Below are 2,612 nucleotides of genomic sequence, written 5' to 3' on the forward strand. Positions count from 1 at the left end.
TCTAGACTCATGGAAAGAGAAAGACTGTTTGCAGGCTTGCAGAATATGCCCTTTGGTTATTTAAATGATTATATATTCCTGAGTGTTTTAGTGTACATCCCCCTTCCCCCCAGACAAATAAACAGAGGGAATAGAAGCAAATGCTACTGAATGATGATGCACGGAGAGGACTGTAATCATTGCAATGAAACGATGAGTGCAAAATCGATGTTCTCCCATGTAAACTGTCATTCACTTCACAATAAAAACTTAAAAAAAAAAATAACATGCAATAATAAAATCAGAATGACTTTCCTCTGGTTTTTAACAGCATGTCACCATTACAAACAAACTCAGTATTGCTGGGTAGTAAATCCCATGAAAAAATATCACAAATTACATTTCTGATCCATGTTTTTCATATACAGCAGTCTGCTACAGGGTAAGAACCAGATTGCTAATTAGGTCAGCAGCTCAAATCCACCAGCCACTCCTCAGGAGGAAGATGAAGCTGCTGCTTCTGTAAAAGACTAAAATCTTGGAAACCCTATCTGACAGGGTCACTATAAGGCAGATCAACTTGATGGCAGTGGGGTTTTGTTTTGTTTTTTTCAGTCTTTTCTCCACCCCATATTCCTAAACTCTCATTAGATGCCTGAAACTTTGTAGAGTGCTGAACCATAAGACTGTTTTTTCTATACATACATACTACAAAAAAATTAATTGGTAAGTTAGGCACAGTAAGAGATTACTCCTGGTGTGGCGCTGTGGGTTAATGCACCAGACTGCAAAGCCATTTGAAATGCAAGGTCAGCAGTTCAAGTTCACCAGCTGCTCCTCGGAAACCCTATACAGAGTCACTATGGGTTGGAATCGACTTGATGGCACATAACAACAACAACAACAATAACAAAATAAAACACTCAGTAATATACTGTAATGAAAGTTCTATGAGATGAAGTGAGGTGAATAACATAGATATTAAGATTTTTGGACTTTGTTTCCTATGGCTTTGATTATTTGCAGTCAACATTAGGTAATTTTAACATCAAGACACAAATAGCATAAAACTGAAAGTACTTTACCTCTTCTAAAACTGCCACAGACTGTAGCAATGTACTCAGAATCCACGTTTTTAACTTCATTCAGTACAATATCCTAACAGAAGAAAAATGAAGTCAACATCCCAAAATTGGTTTTTATGCAGCAGAAAAATGGAAATCAACATTCTTAGTTCTAATCAAAGAATATCATTCAATGCAGTCTTACTTGCATCTGTAACATCTCTTCACGAGGGATTCTTTTCTCAAAGTCCTCAAAATATCTATAAAGACAGAACAAGTAAAAAAAAAAATAGCTTGGTCAAATTTAAATCTTTAATAGTTAAATTGCCTACCAGGATAAGCACTAGACTGCTAACTGCAAGACTGGTAGTTCAAACCTACCAGCTGCTCCTTGGAAACCCTATACAGGGTAACTGTGTATTAGAACTGACTCGACAGCACTTATCACCACCATCACCACCATAAACAAGAACCCTTATCCCAGCAAATCATTCAAAAATTAGCACTAGAATTCACAGCTATTACATTAGGCAGGGGCATTATTCCCTAAATTGGATTAAAGTCTGTCTGTAAGTGATATTCATAAAGCTATAACATCTATACTTACTTCTGAGCAAACTTCACATTAATGTTCTAAGAAAGAGTAACTAAGCATCATTAAGTTATTGTATATTTCTAAATTAGAGTAACTCTCTAGCAACAAATCAATGGATTACTTTGCTAAGATTGTTGCTCTTAAATCCTGTAAAATTATTGTACATTAAAATAGTATCCTACAACATGAATGAGCCTTGAAACATTTATACTAAGTGAAAGAAGTTAGTCACAAAAGATTTCACTTATATGAAATGTCCAAATAAGCAAAACTACAGAGACTAAAAATACATTAGTGTATTGGGGGTAAGGCTGAGGGATTGGAAAACTGACCACTAATGGGTACAGGGTTTCTTTCTGGGGTGATTTTTATAGTGATGGCTGTACAACTCTGAAGATACTAAAAATGACTGAATTCTATAAATGTGTTAATCATACCAGGGGGCTTCAAAAAGTTAGTGAAAAAATTCCATTATCTTTTAATTCCATTTTAAATGAATGTTTGAAGTCTTCTCATATGAAATGTGAATTATAAATCAATAAAGCTGACATGAAAAGTACCTGTATAAAATAATATCTAAGAATTATATTTGATAATGTCTCAGAAACCTTAGTTCAAAATCAATTCCCACAATAGGTTCTTTAAACACCATGCTAATCTGGTACTGGCTCAGAATTCTGGGAGGGTACGCTATGTTAAAAATAATATTAGCCAAAACAGTAGCAGGAAAGCATCTGGGCAAGCTTCAGCATGTCTACACCATGACAATGCTCCCATTCATTCCTTTTATCAAACAAGGGCAATTTTGCAAAAGTTTCAATGTATCTTGATTGCATGTTTGATCAATTTCAGATTGAAGAAGTTGGTAGAAGTCTTCTATTTCATCCTCACAGGTTTTAGTGGTTGGTGCGTAAATTTGAATTATAGTGGTATTAACTGGTATTCCCTGTAGTTGCGTGGATATTATCCTATCA

The 2,612-nt window shown here is 35.0% G+C and overlaps 1 protein-coding gene across 1 annotated transcript in view; it reads right to left on the minus strand.

The window, feature by feature from the left end:
* The window catches only part of POLB (polymerase (DNA directed), beta), a 38,224-nt gene that overhangs the window by 12,448 nt on the left and 23,164 nt on the right, over window positions 1-2,612 (minus strand). The window contains exons 8-9 of the mRNA XM_006859923.1: window positions 1,249-1,303; window positions 1,065-1,137 (exon numbers count right to left, since the gene is read on the minus strand). Coding sequence (XP_006859985.1) covers window positions 1,065-1,137; window positions 1,249-1,303 — 128 coding nt within the window. The remainder of the gene's footprint in view (window positions 1-1,064; window positions 1,138-1,248; window positions 1,304-2,612) is intronic.

This window comes from Chrysochloris asiatica, unplaced genomic scaffold, assembly GCF_000296735.1.
Source record: "Chrysochloris asiatica unplaced genomic scaffold, ChrAsi1.0 scaffold00035, whole genome shotgun sequence".
In the NCBI taxonomy this organism is placed as follows: domain Eukaryota; kingdom Metazoa; phylum Chordata; class Mammalia; order Afrosoricida; family Chrysochloridae; genus Chrysochloris; species Chrysochloris asiatica.